Genomic DNA, 20204 nt, shown 5'->3' with positions numbered 1-20204 from the left:
GTGAGGGAGCAGCGGTGGGGAGGCCCCTCGCCCGGCCGCGGGGGAGGCGGCGGCGGGTCGCCCCTGGCGGGGCGGCGGTTGGGACGGCGGTTGGGACGGCGGTTGGGGCGGCGGGGCGGGCGGCGCTGCGCTGTACCTGCCGCCCGAGGCTGGGCGGGGGACTGACACCGGTGCGCGGCGGCGGGGCGGGCGGGGGCGGCGTGCGGGGTGTCCGCCGGCCGGCTGGCAGCGGGGTGCGGCAGTGGGGGCCGGCCGGCTCGGCGGGGTGGGTGTGCGGTGCCCGGGAGCTTTGTGCGGAGCCGGGTGTGGGTGTGTGTGCGCTGGGGGAGGGGAGCGGAGCGGGGGACAGGGCGTGTGTGCTCCGCGCCGGGGCTGTGAGCAGCAGATGAAGGGCGGGCGGGGAGGGGGGAGCCTCCCAGCTGCTGGCTGGGCTCGGGCTTTGCTGGAGGGGAGGCGGGCGGGCTGCCGGAGTGACTTTTGAGCCGTGTGTGTGATTGTGCCTCGGCTGAAAGGAACCGGAGCGCGGGGTTCAAGCCGTTTTGGGGGTTGGTTTGGGGCCGGGGCCGGGGGGTGTCGCGGTGGGGCGGGAGCAGGGCCGAGGGGAGCGGAGCGGTGACAGGGGCGGCGGCGGGGGGTGAAGCCGTGACCCCGGAGTCCGCCGGTCGCCCCGCTGCCGGCCAGGCGCGAACAAAGAAGTGTGCGGGGAGCCCTCGGCAGCTCGCCCCGTAAAATAAACTTCAACAAAATCCCGTAGCCGGCAGCAGGAGAATTGGGTGAAGAGAGAATGCGGTGGCGGAGCCTTGCTCGGCAGAACGTTTCTGAGGTGAAGGGGTATATTCAGTTCTCCTCCGGAGAAAACGAAAGACGTACCGCTCCTGTGGTTTTGAGGCCACTGTCAAATCTGTTTATTGTCTTTTGTCCTGTCTCTTTTTGTACGTGGCTAACTGTACCTTGTAATAACAAATCTATTTAAAATTTAAAGGCTTTCTAGACAAATCTGATTTAATAGGACAAACAGAAATAAAAAATAAGAGCCCTTGGTTTTACTCTTTGTTGTCTGCCTTTGCAATTTACTGAATTATGACTTGCATGCAGGGTTAAAAGTGCTGTCTTCTTTATTTCAGAGCTCTAGGGGAAGATGTTGTCTCTCCTGACATCTTGTGATTAAGATACCTGAGAACAGGTTCAGTAAGAATCCAAGTTCCTGAAGACGACACTTAATGAATTTATTGAAATAAGAAGCTGTAAATATGGGGTTTTTTCCTGTCATCTGTACTGCATAAGAAACCATAATCTGAAGCACTTTTCAGACACTTGCCCAGATGTACGAAGTCGGCAAAGCTCACTGTCCAAACTGACCGTTTCTTAGCAAGTGGTGCTTACCCACATTTGTGGTATGTATATAGTACTCTGAAGAAAAATCTCTTTCTCTATAAAATTCCCAGAAGGAACATTTTATTATGGACAGCTTTTTCTGGATGTATATCCAGATAGATTAATGCCTAGAGCTGAAAGGCATTTAGTATACACTGAAAAGTTGGCTTTCCCTCAGTTTTTCCAGATGTATTGTCTCCCCTGTATACTGGGAACACACACAACTGCATAAACTGCAGATGCAGCCATGGAGCTGTGTGAACTTTTGAGCCATATGAGAAGTATTGTTGAGCGTTGGTATCAGACACCGCTTCATGATGTCAGCTGAACTGTGATTGTGTTATGCTAATCATAATAAAACATACAAATGGAGTGACACCCTTCCTGAGAAGAGGCTGTTAAGTTTTACAGGAAAGGTTAACTGATTGTCGTAACCTCTGTCAAGTTCTGTGCAGAAGACTTTTTTTTTTTTTTTTTCTGTGCAAGATGAATGCCTGTCTCCCTCCTCTGAGATGTTGAAGGTGTACTGCTTATGACAAATCCAAGAGAAGAAGCTTTATAAAATGGCTCAAACCAGCTTGCTGCAGGGAAAGCAGTTTTACTGTAGGGAGTGGGTTTTCCACAAGCTTCAGCATTGCCTCCAGGAGAAGGCTAACTGCAGCAGTATTGCTGCCAACAAACCATCTCTTGTAGCAAATTCTGGGAATAATACCAGTGTTGTCTCTGGGAAAGGAGCTGCCTGGGGTGTATTGTTGGTAGGAGGGCCTGGTAGTGGGAAGACGGCCCTCTGTACTGAGCTACTGTGGCCAAGCTCACCTGCAAACCTACAAAGAGGCTTACATCGTCAGGCTCTAGCCTTCCATTTCTGCAGGGCCCAGGACTCCGACACGCTGTGTGTTGGAGGGTTTATTAGAGGTTTAGTTACACAAATCTGCCACAGTGGACTGATCCAGGGATATGAGGACAAACTAAGAGATCCTGCTATTCAAAGTCTCTTGCAACCCGGGGAATGTGAGAGGAACCCTGCTGAAGCATTTAAAAGGTAAAAAAAAAATTTAAAAAACCCTATTGAAAATAAAACCCAAATTTAAAAAAAAAAATGCTGGCATCTGTTTAGGTCTTCCTTCCAGAGAGTCTACAATGCAGACAGTTTAAAACATGTTTGTTTCTGGCTTGTGATCTCTGTCCGAGCTTGCAGACCTACAATGGAAAAACCTAAGTTTGTCCTTATAGCTAACATAAATAAATACTTGCTTTGTAAACAAAATTTATTATTAATAGTGAATTTATTTATGTGTGTATTAATACCCTCGGTTGTAACTGGTGTTTTGGAAAGACTTTAAAGTAAATTACTTCAGAGTGGAAGATACGTAGTCAGTGGCCTTCATGTGCCATAAAAGGTAGGACAGTTGTCTTTCGTAAACCTGAAACTGACCTTACAGGACCCTTGCAAAAGCTTCCCATACCATGCTGTGTCTAAGAGGAAACTTGACTAAATGGATCTCTGGGTCTGATCCATCACATCAGTTTTAGGTTTGTCTAAAAATATGTGGCAGGAAAATGTCAATTAACTCCTTGTGTTGCTTTTCGCAATATGCACGGATTATGTCAAATCTTTATTGCTACTTGTGAATTAAGTACTCCAAAGCATTGAGGGGATCAGAAATGTATCAAGGGGGCTTACCCTGCCCCTTGGAAGGTATGTCAGCTGTCTAAGCTGAATGAAAATATTTATTTTTTTTAGTGTTCCCTAACTGAACTTGCTTGAGTATGTCATTAAGAATATTCTTACTGTAATTGCATTAATATGCATGTAAGTGTTTATATCTGTAGATCGCTTAGAACAAGGTGCTGTCTTGAGCACAGCCTTCGCAAGCATGGGTCGATCAGTTTTTATTCCTTTGAGTCACAATGAAGGAAAGTTCAGAGAGGATAAGGCTTGTATGTAGCAACAGAGCTTTAATCAATTGTGTTGCCAGTATAAAACTTTCCTGGAATATTAGTTAAACTGAAGTTCTTTAGTATTGTGTAGTACCTTTTGCGGTACTTAAGAGTTTATTGGATAGTATTTGCAGTATATATATAAAAAAAAGCCTTTCTTTTCCTTTTTGGTTTTTTTTTTTTCCCCCGACTACTGTTTGAGTAAACAAGTACTGAGGTTAAACTGTAGTTCTTGCTCATATTGTCGTGGTTGTGTAAAAGAGCCTTCTTGTTCTGATGGCTGTTACGTCCTTGCCCACTGAATAAACAGGATGCGTGTCTACATTGTTCTCAGTGTAGTGTCTTAAAACAAATAGTCTAAACCAAAAATACGTCGTCTTTTTTTTTTTCTTGCTAAGTGAAGATGCAACTCTAGCAGCTATTAATTTCAGAAGTATTAAGCCATCTCAGTTTCTAATGACTAAAAACTGGGTGAAAGCATCTATAAATGGAATAGCAGACTGGATGTCTAGCTTCAGGCAGTCTTTTAAAAATCATGGAAGTGGATTAATCTGAGGACTAAGAGCCTGTTTATATTTAAAAGTCTATTACAAGGAAATCTTAGTAATTTAGTAGAGGCAAGTTCTCTGTAAGAGCTGGAAACTTTCCTCTGTTCAAGATGATTGTCTTACGCCAAAGAACAAGAGTCAGAAAAATGTCTTTAGACTTAAATGTGATATAGAAATACAAAAGATACTTGTGAGTCAGACTCGGCTTTTCAGATAAGACTGCTTCTTATGAACGCAGGGTTTAATAATGATGGGTTGAGTATTGAGGTCAGTATACAGGGTTCTTGGGTTTTGTACTGGAAGAATAAAATACTACACAATGTCTTTGCCTTCTCAAATTTTGCCGCAGTGATTGTGAACTCTTATTATTATTATTATGCTAAAATTCTTATGTTGTAGTACAGGGTTTTTTTATATTCTTTTTTCCTGGCCCTTCGTGTATTCCCTTGCAGCCTATCTACCCTGATCTCCTGCTCGCAAAAGCAGCTGTTGTAGATAGTCTTCATTCTCATGTTTCAGATTTAAGGGAGATGAGGTGTTAGGAGACAAGGTCCTGTACTGGGAATATAAGTTTTCAGCACTGTGGCAGGGGACCAGGAGACAGCTGTTGACAGCAGAACAGCGAGCTTGTTCTGCTGCCTGTGATACCATAACTGTCCACAAACAAGAGGAACCTGGAAACCCCCTTTCTACCATCAGATACCTCAATCATTTGTTGATTGAACTTCCATTAATATATAAAGCATGCAATAAATGTTTAACAAAAATTTATTGGTTTTCATGGTTTCTTAGACTTAGCACTGAGCACTTATGTATTCTGGTCTGATGTGTTTATGTATGCCCTCTGTTAAGTGAAGGTTGTTGTAATGTGAAATGAGTTCTAGGAGGACTTATCAGTCAGCTGATTGCCTTTTTCATTGTCTAAAGGCATTGAAACAGCATAAAGCTCTTGGCTCAATGCTGCTTGGATTTTACCTTATTTTAATTTGTTCAGTAGGAGAGGGGGAGAATCTCTAAAGACACTGGTGAATTTTTGCTCTGTGTGGCTGCTCCAGACTTGGTGATGTATTCATGGCCTAAAATGGAAAGAATTCTCTTCAAAAGTGCTAAACAAGATTACACCATTCTATTTTTGTGCTAATTGTCCTACAAATAGTAAGAAAGCTTTCTAATGCCTTGTAACGTGGCAGTTAACTAACAGACTTTATATTGTGAATCTTTTTCTGAAGAACGGTTTTTGTGTTGGTTTTTTTTTTAAGTTTTTCAGAAACTCTGATGGTCATAGTGCATGTGATGACCTGGAGAGTTAAGGCTTTTCTCCTGCTTGAATGTCTTCTCTTAAGATTTCCTCATGTATTTATAATCTCAACACACCCTAAAAATTCTTTCAGGGGTGAATCTTGCAGATTTAGAGAGCCGGCAGGGCTGATTTATACAGGTGTATCTAACAAGCATTTGTTGCTGCATTGACAGCTGAGAGGAAGAACTGCTACTTACAGGACCCCTCCTCAGGCCCTTTCTCATGCGTGCAGTACTGGAGCAGAAAGCAGCCTTAAACATAAGGGAAAATGCTGAAGCCTCACAGGCAAATTTTATGTGAAAGTGAAGCAGAAAGTATGAAGGAAATGGCAAAGCATGTTACAGACTCCAAAAGTAAGAAGAAATGATGTGTTAAACTGAAAGAACTGAAAAGGTCTATTAGGCTATTCTTCCCTATTTAAATAGAAATGTCAAAATCGGAATAACCCAAATTTTGCAATACTAGGATTGTGAATGGGGGTTGATTTTTTGGGTTTGCTTCAGCAAGTTTATACTTCCAGCAATTGGTAGGAATGCAGGCAGCTTTCAGTTATCCAAGGCCATGCAGATATATAGAGGAACTCTGGTATAAATGATGGGTAACACTGAAATTTATGCAGGCAAGGCTGTAAAAAGACATCTACCCTTGTGATCCTGGCTTATGTTTTCCAGACAAAGGAGATAATGTGATACACCTTCAGGCAGTAGGGGAAGGCACATAATTCTCATGTCTTGTGCTACAGTTAGGATCAGTATTGGTGGTGGAAGGCAGAGCTTGGTTAATTCACAGCCGACAAAGTGGATGTTACTAGAAATATAGACCTATTTTACCCTTCAGAGTTGATTTCTTCTGCAGCTATTGCTCTGAGGTTAAAAGACATCTGTGACCAGAGCTCCTGAGTCAGAGAACTCGGAGATAGAACATGCCTGTTAAGTAACCTAATGGTTTTAAGCTTGTACTAAACTCACCTTTAGTGCGCCTTGGTCAAGTACAAACTTAAAGCAAAATTTGAATTTTGTTTCAGTGAATTACTGAAATTAATACATTGCTGACATTAATAAATTCCCCCAAAACTCTGATCTCCTGGTATGTTGGTGCAGATGGTGCTGCTTTCCTGTCACTCACAGAATAAGTTTCTTGCTGTCTTCTGTATGTCTTTTCAAGACACTTCCAATCTTGTAAGACTGTTTTCACATACTTATTTCTCACATACTGCATTTTGGTCACGGATGTTCAAATGTCTTTTACTTGTGAAGTGTCCTGAAACTCTATTACTAAGGTATTTCTAATACAGTTACTTTAAGAAAAATGGTCTGATCAAAGAGGTTTTTACTGGGGGGCAGAATGAAGCTATGAAATAGATTTCCACTGATTTGCATTACTGAAATTGCATTCCCATGCAAACAGCCATCCCTGATCGGTAGGGACTCAAGAAAAGAACAATTTGGTTGGGGGTAGGGGGGTGGGGTTGGGTGAAGGACAGGACAAAACAACCCCAGAAAAAGCTGCTGAACAAACTTACGATTGTATAAGAAATTTATAGGGTGGTGAAACATTGGAACAGGTTCCCCAGAGCAGCTGTGGGTGCCCCATCCCTGGCAGTGTTCAGGGCCAGGTTGGATGGGGCTGGAGGCAGCCTGGGCCAGCGGGAGGTGTCCCTGCCCATGGCAGGGGGTTGGAACTAGGTGCTTTTTAAGATCCCTTCCAACACAAACTGTTCTATGGTTCTATGGGGTTTTTCTCCAGCTAATATTACATCTCCTTTACATAATCTAATACGATGGGAACTATGCCCCAGAACTTAAGTATCCTTTTCTCATTAAGGACACCAGTTTTCTTCTTTTCTGTGCACACTGGTGCTAAATTCAGTGTCATGGTTCCTTTTGCAGGTTCCCAGACAATCACAGCTTTTCTTCTTCTAACTCCTGATCTCTGCTCCTCATACTTGAAAGCCCAGAGAGTTAACTAAGCCGGAGAGGTGACAAGAGGCATACACACCAGAACTTTAACAGCAATAAAGAATTGTTGGATGTTGCAGTTTCTCTACACCCTAGTGCTCTGTGAAGCTGTACTAAGTATCTATGGTGTAGTTCCTTTGTGTCTGCGCGCACAACAGATTTGCATTGTAATGGAATGTGACCAATAATGCTAAGTGATATAAAAACTAAAGCAGTTTTATAGTTCTCTAGAATATGCAAATATCTGTAGACTTGATAGTAAAAAGTATGAGAGGTCATGTAAGGTTTCATGCTGACTGCAAGTTTGAAGCAGGGGTTTATTTTGATTGAAACTGAAAGCTGCCTTGTATGAGTCATTTGCGTGGACAGCATTAATGTACAACAGATTTTGTGCCAATAGCTGTTATCTATGTAAAGTTACTTTTACCCGTTTGGAGGAGGACTCCAAAGGATCAAGCTTCTGGTATTTCATGTTTGGTGATATGATGGAAATCTCACAAACAGCAGAATTCGGAGTAAAACCTAGAATTGTCAGCCAAATGCCAACAGGCATTTCCCCCCCCCCCCACCACCACCACCTGTACTGGCTGCCCATGCTACTGTTTTTTTGTTGGGTGTTTTTTTTTTCCTTCCCTGTGTTTCCCTTGAGAGTGGTATATCATCAGAAGGTTGCAAATTGTAGGTGTTTGAGAGAGCTTTTACCCTTACGTAAATGATAAGGGAAAACAAGTTTTATTTCAAGTTCTGGATAGTTTGTTGGACAATGTAGAAAAACACAGGTTTGTTCAGCAAATGTTCTGTGACTGTTGTCAGGGGACTTTCAATCTGCAGTACTGAAATGCCATTTTTCTTGCCATTTATTTAGCATAGATGAAGGAACAGGTTTAGAAATTGAGCTGTATGCGATAACAGATGAAGTGTGAAGAAGCTGTTCTCTTTAGAACTTCTTGTATGATCTTTGAAGCCAGAAATATGATTCAAATTATCATGGATTGTATAGGCTGTATTGAGCAATTAATTAGTTAGCTTTTCACTTTTTTGGAGTAGCTTGTCTTGCTAATTGCAATAACTTAAGTGTTTCTTGGAGTAAATCTGAGAAGTTGAAGGCCAGCCCTCTTTAGTTCTCTCTTTTTTTTTTTTTTTTTTTTTTTTTTTTTCCCCTCTTTTAACTGGTTTACTTTCTGTTGTCCAAAGACAATGTGGAAGTTTCAAATCTACTTTAAACCTGAGGCCAGAGATTAATTAGAGTATCCTGACTTTCATGGGCTTAGTCTTAGATACTTTACCCTACAAAATCTGAATTTCTCTTGCCGTTGAATTAACCAATACATGGTTCTGCTGCTGTTCATAGCGCTCAGTGACTGCTGTGAAAATAAACAGTGTTAATGTTGCTCTGGAGGGGGTGAGGTGTTAGGTAGCGGGTGATATTCGGACTACTCTCAGCTTTATTTCTTCATGATCTGCATTTAGTAAAAGTGTGGGTTTACCATGAGCTTAGGAGGGATTGAAATCAAAGATACGCTGAGAGGCACTATATTGGAGGCAGTTATAGATGTTTGAGCTTGGGCTACTGGGAACTTGAAAGCTGCTGGGATTTCTATCAGTTTATTGTATAAGACATTAGTAATTCAATATTAACCTTCTTATAGCAAAGAAGTGCCTTGAATATCTCCAAGTCTCAAAAACTCTCCCAAAGTGATCTACATCTTTTTCTCTAGTCTTCTGCTGTCTTCTGGAAAGGGCTGCTACACAGCCTTTCCCTCTGTTTCTGCAGCTCCAGTACAGTCTCGGTAGCTGCAGCTTTGCAGCAGTGACAAGGAGGGTGTTAACATAGATCTTGTCAGACTCTATAATTTTGCAGAGCTGTAAGTGGTAGAAACAAAGCCAAGGACTAACTGTATCCTGTTCCATGTGAAGAAAGATCTGAATGCGTAATGAATTAATTTACAAGACCCTTCAAAGAAGACAGTTGATAAACTTCCAGTATGTTTATTCATTTACCACTTGTAAAGTTCAAATGTGCAAGTGACCGATTTCAACCACTAGAGAGAAGGCTGGAAGGGGACCTCAGAAAATCAAGCCTGCTATCTCCTTCCCCAGACAGAAGAAACCATGTTTGTTTCTAAGAGATGCTTGCTTCATCTGCTCTTACACTTCACAATTCCTACCAGGAAAAAAATTCCATATGTCTAACCTGAGGTTTTTTTCTTGCTGTAGTCTAAGTTTGTTACTACCTATGGTATTCTTGAGAGACATGGAGAATAGATGCCATCTTTCCTTTTTGGGACAGCCCTTTACGTATTTGAATACTGCTTTATTTGCTTGCATCTTTAAATTAAAAAATTCCAACTTGTTAGTCTTCCTTCAGAGGTCACACCTAAGAGTGTGACATTTAAAAAATCCTTAGCTAAGTAAAGTTTTCTCTATGTAAAGGGAATTTTTCTTAGCAACATTTTAAATGTGTAAATATGCAACATGTTACTTCTGTGCTTTCCCAGAATTTTGTCCATTCCTACATCTTTCACTTCTGCTTGACTAGAATCCTGAAGCTAAGCTGGATCCTAGCCCAGAGGAACTTGATCTGGTACAAGATTGAATTCTCATTTTAGTAGGAGCCGTAATAATTTTCAGTTAAAAGCAAGCTCATTTCATTTAAAAGTGAGCTGTTTTGTGCTAGGTACCTTTGTTGCAGACTTCCTGTGGTGCATCAATGAGTTGTTCAAGGTCTCGGCACCTACGGCGTGTCAAGGAAGTGCAAGCAGTGCTCTAGCAAGCGAGGTTCTTGGTGGTCTTTCCCATGTAGTCTTCTGCCTGTTTCTAGTCTCAGTTTGAGATTCTGCAGAAGATGGGTGTTGGAATGACAAGCTCTCAATTCTGTGCAATTTAAGGCTAGATTTGTGAAAGGATTTAAGTCTCTCTGCTTTTTGAAGAACTTAAGGCTGGCGAATGTAGTCATGCCAAAACATAAGGAACACATGCCTCTATCACTGACAGTACTGTGTACTCAATTTTAATGGAATAATTAGGGTTTGATCTGGTGAAGAAAGGTTGTGTCAAAAATGCGTACCTTCAGCACCAAGTGGCAGAGGTACTTTTTAAAAATAAGTTGTTAACTCCTGTGGAATTTCATCAGAAGGACTGGATGGTTTTGCAGTCTTTAGCTGCCTAGTAGATTGATCTTCATGCTGTGGAGGCTTACACTTAAATGATTGTGTAGTGAGAGATATAAAATATTAAAAATAGCAGACAGACTTCAGCATAAAGGCTTTTACAACTCTTTGTAGGAAGCAGCTACATGTAAGCTGATATCTGCAAGATCAAAAGAAGTTTTGAGATCTAATGAAGAAAAGTGGTGAACAAGACGGTCTGTATGAAGGAAGTCAGGAACAGTACCAACAAAAAAAAAAAAAAAGCATTGCACTGAACCTTGGTACTGTCTTCCGTGTAGTGGTGTCATGTAAAGATGTGAACTGCAGTGTATTAATGCTAAATCTGTGGTCAAATTGTCTTCAGTGTAGCTTACTAGTTACAACAGTTCAAGGAATTGAGTACAGTTTCTGTGCTGACTTTCACTTTTGTGTGGTATGAGTCTGTTAATTTATAAATTATCTACATATTTGTCATGTATATTAGAGGCTTCTAGTAAATACAACATTTGTCTATGTTTTAATTATTCAGTAACGTGATTTATTTTATAGTTAAAGATGACAGAGGCAGGTCACCGACTGAAAATCACACCCATTTGTGAGTGAGATGAAACTATTTTGGTAAGAGCATGCACAGAAGGTTAAAAAGAATCTGCCAACTCAGCTTGTATTTCCAGCTCAGTGGAAGTGAAGTTGCAGAAGGTAAATTGGTATTTCATAAACTTGCTCTTGTGAGAACATCTTGACTCTGGGGCTTCTGATTCCTAGTACGTACCTGTAATATGTAACTGATGCTTTAGACTTTTAATGGACACTAGGTTTCATAGAAAACGCTGTGTTCTGGTGCTCTTTAGACTATTAGAAAGTTGAGCATTTCCTGAAGCTTAAGTACTTTGTGGCATGTTTCTCTTTAGGCTTTTCCCTTAAATCTGTGGAGTTAACGGGTCACATAGCAACAGTTGGTGTTTCTGCAAGAGCAAGTTGTATGTTCTTCTGTCATTGTATGGAAGCACTGCATACAGACTGAACATAATACCATTTAAGGTTTTAACCTTTTCAGTTTAAATTACCATAAGAAAGTTTCCCTAAGGCATTTTAATAATGACAACTTACATAGACCTTTTTGTCTTCTACTTCTATAGGCATTAACATTTTGCCTTTAATCTATGTGGCTCAGTCTTAAACCTTACAGGTTTTCCTATAAGCTGTTTAGTTAGGTGGACCTTCATAGCAATTCTCACTTGTTAATTATTTCCCTTCCCTCCAGTTTTCTATGCACGTGTTCATAGCGAGTGGAAGGGTTTAAGTTTCTCTTCTTTTTTTTCCTTTTTAATGAAAAAAATGAAAAGGATTTGGTGGATTGTGAAGTAGAAAGGACTTAGTGTGTCTAATATACTGGGAAAAGATAGTACTGAGATACTGCCTTCTGAAAGTGTTAGTGAAGCAATACATTGAAGAGGTTTCAGTTTCTTCCGTGTGCTGATGTAGACAATACACTGGGAATGGTGAGAAATCTTCTATCTTTGTCTAGAAGCAAGAATGTTTTGAGTAGTTAATGCAGAGATACTTCATGTTTGAAGAATTACTGCTCAAGAAGAAGTAATTAGGAAAAAAAGGCAAGTGTGATTGAAAAAAATGTTAGAAGGTAATTATGTTGAAATAAGCATTGAGTTTTATATAGGTGTTCAAAGGTATTAAAGAGGAGGTGCCACAGAGAATGTGAGTGGGTAGGTTCCTGGTACACTTGATGACATCAGAATGTGATGGGGTGGCATGAAAGAAGAACTGAAAATGAGATCAAGAAAAGAAGGCAAATGGGGAAATTTACTTTCTCTCATGTCAACAAATACAATCATATAAATGATGGAGAGGGGCAAAACAATTGCGATTGAAGTCCTCTGTGTAGCGTGTTTGCAGATACCTTCTCACAAAAAAAAGACTAAAAAGTCTTTGTTGTTGATGGTAGGCAATAAAAGTTCTTGGCTCAGTTTTGGATGCTGTTGTTTAAATTGACAGGACTGGGAGTAAAGGGTCATATGTGAGTGGACTTTCGATCCACGGCCCATGAACAGTGCCTTTTCCTTGTGGTTTTTTCCTTTGTCACGTACTAATAAGAGTTGGTAATACTGCTGTTTGTGTGAAGAAGGGGAGATGAGCATCTGGGTGCACAGATGCAGGCTTGTGTGCTAAAGATCCGTGATATCTTTGCAGTCAAAAGAGATTAAGAGGAAGGGGGCATGGCAGCATCTTATTTAAGGTTACTTGGCGAATTGGGGAGCTGTCCTAGAAGAAAGAGAAAACTGTTTGGGAGCTCTAGGTTGGTTAGGGAAAATACCAGCAGCATAGAGACCGCATTAATGGGCAGGTATGAATGAACCATGTGAGGAAGAACTGTTAAGAATGGGATTACAGCATGATTTCCATCTTAAAGCAGTTCATTAACAAATCTTGGCTTAACTACGTTAGCTGTCCTGCAGTGATGGTGAGCATGATACAATCACTAAGCTGTCTATCCTTCTACGCTTTGATGAAGTAGAGTTCAACAGGATGTTGGAAAAAAACCCTCTGTAGGTAAAGTGCAGCTGATACACGATAAAAGAAATTGTCCTATATGATTTTTAATTACCCTAAATTAGCAAGAGAGTATCCCTTCTGCCTTCACTAAAGATGGAGACTGAAGTAGTCAACAACACAAAGAGTTTAAGAAAGAGGAATGTTAGGAACTCTTCTGTTACTTTTCCTTGCTGTTGCACTGGTATGTATGATGGCAGTGGTACCAACATGCATTAGTTTTGACTAGTCTAGAAATACTTCGGTAAACTTCCCAAACTTTTACTGCATTCCATTGACAAGTCTATTTATCGGTTTGGTTTCAGTTGCTTTACTGTGTATTGGAGAGTGTTGCCTCTTTCTTTGCTTCAGCTGTGTTCCACTTACTTTCTCTTAAAAGTTGAAGACAAAAATATTTTTTCACCAGATTTGTAACAGGTACTGCACATTCACATTAGATTTGATTTTTATGATTTCAGATGTACTTTTTTCCTTAGTACCTGCTTCTATTTTGAATTATTACAATGTTGCCATCCACAGTAAACATTTTGTGTATAATTTGTTGTGGGGCAGGGGGAGAGGAGGAGCATGTAGTTTCTGTCACTTGTATTGTAGTTAAAGCTAAAAATAGATTTTACTAAATATAAAGCTATACAGTCAGTTCCAAAGTTAAATGTATCACAGCTGTAAGATAATGGAATCAGCTTCACATGGTGCTAACCTAACAATGTTTTTTGAAGTCAATTGTAAAGAAGGTACAGAAAGGATCTATAGGAGATTTACATTCAAACTGAGGAAACCATATCTGCTTGGGGATGGGGGAGGAAAAAAAAAAGGACAAACAAACCATAAGGTAACTAATACAGACTCAGAGTGATGCATTAGGAACATATTCCCCAAAGTAGAATGCGCAGCAATGGGAGAATAATTTTGAATGGGACACATGAAAGTTGCTTTATCTGTTCTTTCTTCAACTAAGTGCAATTAAAGGTTAGGGTAGTCCCTTTTACTTGAGAAAATAACATGGAAAAAGGTACGTGATAATGCAAACACAGAAGGAAAGCTATCTGAAGTACTTGACTAGTAAGGTAAAATCTTAACAGCTTTTCATTTGGTATCTGTGCAGAGGATTTTCTGAAAATGAGGTTGGACAGTACAATCCTGCAGTCACTTCAACAGTTGCATGTGGGGTGCTTTGTGATGGTGTGCGATAAAAGACAAAGGCAGGTAGAGCAACTTGATTAGGGAATGATCAAGATTTCCACATGTCTGTTGTTGCAATTCAAGAACCCCTGTTCTGAAAAAACATCTTACTGCTGAAATAGCTGCTGCAACACCTCTTCTTTGTGCTTCCCAATCAGTGATACATATTTTTCTTTTGGAATCAAATGCATAGGAAAAATCTAATTAATTTGGCAATTGTCAGACTGAACTATGGTAATAATAGTGACTGGTTTTGTATTGTGTGCATTATGCTATTGTGTTCTGCTACATGGTCATGGAATAATAAAACATAGGTTTGGCTGGGCAGTAAATTAGAATATAGCCTGACAAAAGCCACACAATTGAATGTATTCAGTATGGATTTCTACTTCTCTCATCTGGTTGGTTTTTTTTGTTTCTTTTTTTGTGGCTAGCATTTCTCTCATGTCAAAAAATACAATCGTGTACAAGGAAAGCAATATCTATTTCTTTAGTTGTGTTTATGCTCTGCAGAAATCGAGACAGAAGAAATGGATTTTGCTATCTCCAAAATGTAGAATACCACCAACAAATTCAAATGCCTGTAAAGCTACAAAAATTTCGTTTGTCGTATCCTAATGTGTTCGGATAAACAAATATATCTAATACAAGCAGTGTTAACAAATACTAATTTTTATATGGCTAAGGAACCAGGTAGTTAATATGAAAAGCTGAAAAGACTGTATATTTCACGGTGCTGTACCTTTGGTTACATAAATGATTTTAAACTAACTTCATAATTTCAATACATTCTGTTGCATATATAAGCTTGTTAAGTTTTCTTATTGTGGTACCCCACTTCTACATGTTGCGTTTTAACCACAGAATTATGAATAATTACAAAGTAAGTTACTGTCTTAACTTTACAGGTATGGAAAGTAGGTAATTTTTTCATTTAATAGTAGTTTTCAGTGAATCTGACTTGATGGTTTTATCTCAGGCATTTAACGTAAAGCGTACTTGATTTGACACCCCTTACCTTTTTTCTTTTTTTTTTTTAAAGAAAGAGATTGAATTGTGGAAACAATGAGAATTTAGTTGATGCTTAATACAAAGAAAAGCAGTGATTTCTGACCCTAATAAAAGAGAGCTTCTAAACAACACCTGATGGATTACAAATCCCAGGGGTAAATATAGATAACAGCAACTTAGACAACAGCTCAAAAACTGGGGGTGGAGGAGGAGAGGAAATAAGGTTATTCATATAGGGTCACAGGACAGACAAAGAGGAAGATAAGTAAGGTAGTAATCAATGCCTTAGGTGTCTTTATACTAACAGAAAAACAGATATGGGGTAAACAAGCAGAACTGGAAATATTAGTACACAGTCCAGATTGGTTTAAATGCTCTTAAAAGATTTGTCAGGATAAGATATATAACTGGTCTGTATAAAAAAAAAAAAAAACCCAAACAATAAATAGCTGGTTTAGGAGTTGCCTTGTATATCATATGCTTTCTTGTAGTTCTAGAATAAACTAGTTAAAGCCACTGAAAAATCTGTGAAGATACACACTACACATGGTAATAGTTTTACATATGTGATATCTACCTAAAGGTTTGTTGGTAAAAGTGTTTCCTTTTATGGACTGTAAATAAAACTACTTACCAACTACCCACGAGAACATCTTGTGTATCTAAAGACTTGCCTGCTTTGTCCAAGTAGAGTAGTTCTCAGTAACTAAGAGAGAATCCCACACCAGCAAGATCAAGTAAGCAAAGGGGTTTTTTAAGATACCAAAATGGACTTATCCAAGGTGCAGAATTTGGGTGATAATGTCTACGTGGTTGAAAAATTTGAATAAGAAAACGTAAGAGATGAACATTGGCTTGGAAAGCACGATATAAGCAGGAGACTCATATTTCTAATGTCAGAGAGGAGAAAATAGCGTGAAGACATAAATCTGCTTCAATCAGATTGGAAAGAACCAGCTGAGAAAATGAAAGACAACTCCTGGAGGTAGTGACTATGAAATTATCTTAAATATGTGATGTTTAGAAGAGGAGGAGAAAGAAGGATGAACTAAAAGCAGTGGACTTGGAGATACTGGTGACCTCAGATAATTTGTGGGTAAGCTCTCATGAAGACAAGTATAATGATAGAAAGGAATTAGCTGTAAAGAACACTGAGGTCTCCAAGCAGTACATTAAATGTCCAATTTGGTGAAACTGAGCTCCTCATCATTCATGTGTTAAACACTAGGAGGAAGACCGCAGAAAAAAAGTTGATCCACTACTGAATATGAAAGAGTAGTGTGAAAATGAGGGTGAACTGGGAAGTTCAAGGTGCATTGTTCATATTCCTGTGATTTGTGTTTTATTTGGTAATACATAATTCCATACATACATTAGCAAAAGGAAGACCACATCCACCAGGTGTTGGTCTGCTATACATTGGGGAGGACAACCTGATAGCACTGGGAAAGCTAAAATATTCAATGCTTGTGTGTATGACCCTTTCTTGAAACCAGTCTTTTTGCAGTCAGCTAACGTAATTAAAAACTAGCAACAAAGAAGTAAGATTACAGAGAAACATAGTCTGGACAAAACCCCCACCACAGAATAGGTGAGATGTTTTCAAACTGTTCAGCGGATGAGAAGGACAGGTTATCTTTATCAGGATGGCTGAAAATTCAGAATTGAAAGAAAAAAAGATGTATGTTTAGTGCCTTGCTTTAAAACGGGACAAAGTAGTGTGGGGAATTAGAAGTGTGTCAATTGAAATAATGCTGGAACAAATAATCAAATTATTTGCAAGCAGCTGGAAGATAAGAGTTGAAAAACAGCTACCGTGGTATGATATGGTTTGGTTTTGACTAACCTCTTTTTGCAGGAGACGGTAATACTGCTTGTGGGTAAGGGATAACCATAAATGTCGTTTTGACTCAGGAAGGCTTTGATGCTTACTCAAGACTTGTGCAAACAGGCTGTGTGCAAGATAGAACTATATTTGGCTATGTGTAAAAAGAGCTGAGTAACTGTACTTAGAGAGTAATTACCAGTAGTTAATTTTCAAACTGACACAGCACATCATGTAATGTTTCATAGAGGTCTGTCCTGCATCTGTCTCTTCTGGGTGTTACTTAATGGTCTGGCTGGCTGAGTAGAGGGAAATGGTTATAAATTTTGGATGCAGCTGGCTTCCTTGTAATGACCCTAGTGTTATCCCTGGGACACAAGTAATAGGGCAGAAAGTACAAATTTAAATTGCAGGAAAACAGGTTAAGGTTAGATATGTGGAGGGGAAGGGGGAAACTTCCCAATTACGAGAATATTGAAGCACTGGAATAGGTTGCCTGGAGAGACAGAGTATTGATCAGTGGAAGTCTTTAGGAATGCCTAGAATAGTATCTCTCAGGGGCGACAGATGTAGAGCTGATTTGGCTGTAGGAAGGGGACTGGATGACCTTTCCACCACTAAAGAACACAACTGGGAGAGTTCATGTAGAATAAATTACAATTTTATATTACGTGTTCAGGAAAACATTTGCATTCTCTCTCCTTTGTTGGTCTCCTCTCTGCCTTTGGTGTGGACACAGATTTTTTTGTATGTCAGACTGAGTATAGAACATATTGTATATGTTAGCACATATGGCAAATATATTTCATTTAAAAATAGAGAGTGTCAACCTGCTCGTGGTAGCAGGTGTGAATGGTTTTCAGCTACAGTTGTCTGTCTTTTATAGTAGCTGAGTTGTTTGCAAACTGTTCTAGGCAGTCCAGCTATTATGCCAAAATATTTGACCTTAAGGTTTCTCTTTTTCTAAGATTTCAAGTAAATCCACCAGCAGATCGGCTGGTAATGCTTTACAGCCAAAATCACCACAATATATTTGTATGAGACAGCAGGAGTTCTCTAATCAATACGCTGTGGCTAGCATGCTCTGTTTACCTGTGAGGGATGGCGCTGGTTCTGCGATAAGCTTTGCTTTGTCTGGCCTGATGGCCTACAGCTAGCTTTGCGCTCTTTGTGGGACTGCAAGTCTGCTTTACAATTACAGATAAAATTCAGGTTGCTACAAGACATTGCAAAATCAGGTACCGAATTGCACAAGACTTGCCTGCTGCTTCTAATTCACTGCTTCAGAAAAGACCAGGCCCTAGCTTTATGTCCGTGTACTGTACCTAGAGCTTTCCCGATAGGTGATTCTCAGGTGTTCGGGGTTTTTTTCTCTTTTCTGCTTTCTGCCTCTTCCTTTAACTTTAAACTAGAGCCAGTTTGTCTTTCTGTGCAGCCTGTAAATAAATAATTTACTAGAAACAATAATTATATTATACTGTAGTCCGTGAGTGTCTGTAATTCCAGTATTGCACTTTGTCAGAAAGTCATAATCAGTTACAGTATACTTTATCATGTTGAAAAATTACAGAATGAGTACCTCAGCAACCTGATAAAATCTGCTGGTATGTACACAGGTGTGCACATGTCAAACTGGGTCGTTTCACTTTAACATTCTTAGCCATATGTTTTATTTTGCAGCTTTTTAAGTGTGGAAGTGGCCTATGCTTCACAGCCCTTGTATTTCTCAAACATTTCCACTGTTAGTTAAGGGTCCTGTGCGTATATATATATTTTTTTAAGGGTGTTTTTACCAGTATGAGCAGCTGGGCGATTAGTAAGCAGCAAAGACCTGTATTACACAGGCATATATTGCTGGAATTGGGGTGCTATTATACAGAAAGAAGCTGTTGGGCTTGACCATTAGAATTTTCCTTTTAATCATTAGCCAGAATGCATTATGCGGGAGGTAAACAAACTGTTTACTGTCAGTCATCCACAGGACATAAATGCCTTGTCATAGGACAAAGTAAAACTGACTAATGTACAAACAGTACTGCAAGTAACTTGTAAAGATGCTCTAGTTTTGCTTTCGGTGTGAACACAGCTGCTGAAAGTCTTCTTGGAAAGAGGGTAATATTTCTTCAGCTGAGCAGCAGGAACTGTCAGTTTTATTAGAAGTGAAATTTACCTTTTTTCTTCTATTGTCACCTGTACCCCATATGCAGTTTGGAAAACAAAAGAGGAAAAAAAAAATCTGCTGTTGGTGTATGTCTGCCTTTGCTGAAGCTTCTAACAGTCTTTAACCGCTTTATCTGTACCGGCTTCATTCTTTTAAATGCAAATTGGAAGGGGCGGGGGGGGGGGGATGGACACAGATTTAAGGGATTATATTCTGCTAACCACCCCCAGGTTTATTGTAATACACAAATGAACATGTGTCTGTAAGCTCACGAGGCAGTGGGGAGCAGGGTGGGGTATTTGCTGTCACTTGTGAGAATGTTTTAAGTACAGAGGATTAAAAAAAAAAAAATCCAGTTTTGCATTTTTTTCTATTCTTATACATTTATTTGTATTCCATGAGCAGTGGAAGTAGTGAAAACCTTATTGTGTATAGATTTGTGCCCTTAGGTACCTGCATCCTTAGGTATCTTGCAATGAGCTGGGTTCCCCTCCGTAATGTCTGTGTAACACAATTTCTTCCCCTTTTCTTGATATGCAGCACCTCCAGCTCTTAACTACCCTAGAGAGACTTCTTCCCTGCGTGTCCCCCAGCAGTGGGCTGGGGAAGGTGGAGCTTCTGCTACACCTGATGTAGAGCTGGCAGAGGCAGCCTCAGCCTTCCACTTACTCATTAGGATTTTTGCTTAGGTCTCTGTGTGTGTGTGATTTTTAGGCAAAAATCCCACTACTACTTATGTTGCTGGCAAAAATTACTACAACATTATGTAAATATAGTTGGCTTATTTACAGTTTCACTATGTACTTCATTTTCTGTATTTTCTGATACAACATAAATGGAAATGAGTGTCTTAAAAATTAGATGGTGAATTGCTGCAATACATCACGCTGTAAACCACCCGTAAGAAAGAAGATGCTTGTCAGCTTTTCTGAAGATTGAGACTAGTGTTTGAGGAATTGTCTGTTTTATTATGTACTAGGTATTGTTAAACCCTTTATAGATAAATATATATATACACAAAGATATCCATCCAATATATATGTAGGCATGTTCCACCTTTACTTTGATCTTCAATAATTCTTTAGATCAAATATGCAAACAAGCAATTTCCTTGTAAACTCTGAGGCATTCAGGTCTCATACAGAGAACAGCACTGTGTTGTCGCTCATATGAAAGGTGAATGTTTT

At 39.8% G+C, this 20204-nt stretch overlaps 1 protein-coding gene across 1 annotated transcript in view; it reads left to right on the top strand.

Annotated features, from left to right (window-relative positions):
- Positions 1-20204, top strand: part of ANKRD50 (ankyrin repeat domain containing 50) — a 121784-nt gene that overhangs the window by 76920 nt on the left and 24660 nt on the right. Inside the window, exon 2 of the mRNA XM_080373768.1 lies at positions 1125-2416. Coding sequence (XP_080229894.1) covers positions 1938-2416 — 479 coding nt within the window. The 5' untranslated portion in view covers positions 1125-1937. The remainder of the gene's footprint in view (positions 1-1124; positions 2417-20204) is intronic.

Source organism: Falco punctatus (genome assembly GCF_963210335.1).
Source record: "Falco punctatus genome assembly, chromosome: 1".
NCBI lineage: Eukaryota > Metazoa > Chordata > Aves > Falconiformes > Falconidae > Falco > Falco punctatus.
The sequence above is the reverse complement of the archived record's forward strand: the minus strand, read 5'-3'. Positions and strand labels throughout refer to the sequence as shown.